Source organism: Rhagoletis pomonella, unplaced genomic scaffold (genome assembly GCF_013731165.1).
Source record: "Rhagoletis pomonella isolate Grant_MI unplaced genomic scaffold, Rhpom_1.0 Rhpom_scaffold_13951, whole genome shotgun sequence".
Taxonomy (NCBI): domain Eukaryota; kingdom Metazoa; phylum Arthropoda; class Insecta; order Diptera; family Tephritidae; genus Rhagoletis; species Rhagoletis pomonella.
In genome coordinates this window covers 1-1,395 of record NW_023472476.1, presented here as the reverse complement: position 1 = coordinate 1,395, position 1,395 = coordinate 1, and the positions used below count along the sequence as shown (strand labels likewise).

Below are 1,395 nucleotides of genomic sequence, written 5' to 3'. Positions count from 1 at the left end.
TTATCTGGCGCCTTGATAGTTACAACTGATGATATGTTCGCGTGGATAGCGTGACCTTTAGCTTCGTTAAGCGTCGTTCGGTCGTGAAGCATGTTGCGTACTGGATCCACGAGTAAATTGAATTTACGTAAAAAGTCTAAACCGATGATGTGCGCTGAGACGTCTGCTATGATGAAGGTCCACTCAAAGTTTTTTCCCAAACCTAAGGATAGGCTCATGCGTCGTTCGCCGTACGTTTTGATTGACGTGCCATTCGCTGCGTATAATTGAAGGTTTACTGCTTTCCCACATTTGTCACTTGGTCGAACTGGTGTAACGGATACATCGGCCCCGGTGTCAATTATGAATTTAAGTTTGGTGTTGCTGTCCGTGATTGCGATGCGTGCAATGTTGCTTACGGGTTTGTCGAACGTAGACAGCCGGCGGTCTGACTCCCCCATTAGTTTTTTGACTTCGAATTGAAACCGCAAGGGTCGCGACATTTTTGTGCATTGCGGCCGAATTTCGTATGAAACCAGCAGAATTCACCAGGAGCTGATTTTTTCGTTGTAAATTTTGAAGAAGGCCGTTTTGCAGATGGCCTAGATTGTTTACGCTGCAGTTGATCGAGCTGCCTCTCTATTCGCTCAATACGGCTGGATTCACTCGTAGGCTCCACCTGTGTTTCTAACCTCGTTGCCATTGCCACGTGGTTGTGATCGCTGACTTCCATGATTTTGTCAGCTAATTTGGCCAGTTCGGGCAGTTCAGATGTGGATGCCTGAAGGATAGCGCGAGTCTGAGGGGGCAAACGCTGAAGCCAAAGGGATTTGAGAAACTCGTTGCTTATTCTGTCTCGGGCGAGACCACTCAGCTCCCGTAAAAGTTGTGTGGGCCGTCGGTCACCTAGCTCGCATTCAGATAAAAGTTTTTTCATCTTTTTCTCTTCGCTTTCGCCGAACCGGTCGATGATGCACTTTTTTAAGTTTTCGTATTTTCCAATTTAGCTTTTCCTTCTGCTGGTGGTTGTAGCACTGCCTCCGTAATTTGCGCTAATACGTGAGATTCAATGGATGCGATCACAGTGTTAAATTTGGTTATGTCCGATGAGATTCCAGCAATGCAAAACTGGGCTTCTATTTGCGCGAACCAAATCTCTGGTCGCTCAGCCCAGAATGGTGGTATTTTAACGCTGACTTTATTAACGAAAATACCATTGCTTTCTTGGTTAAGCAGGTAGTCGTTGTTGGAAGGTTTTTGCTGGACATCGCTTGGCGTAGTTGCTTGATGTGGAGCCGGTGTTACTTCGTTCTCGGCCATTTTTTCGAAAGGATGGTGCGTTGCGAAAATTAGTCGTCGGGGTCACCAATTTAGCTGGTTTGGCTAATTTTATGTTGAAATAAGAACCACGTTTTT

General features: G+C 45.9%; 1 protein-coding gene across 1 annotated transcript; it reads right to left on the bottom strand.

Annotated features, from left to right (window-relative positions):
- Positions 1-439: 439 nt before the first annotated feature.
- On the bottom strand, positions 440-916 carry LOC118757052. Its single transcript, XM_036491782.1, has one exon. It carries the CDS (start codon positions 914-916, stop codon positions 440-442), a length of 477 nt encoding a protein of 158 aa, XP_036347675.1.
- Between the last annotated feature and the right edge of the window lie 479 nt (positions 917-1,395).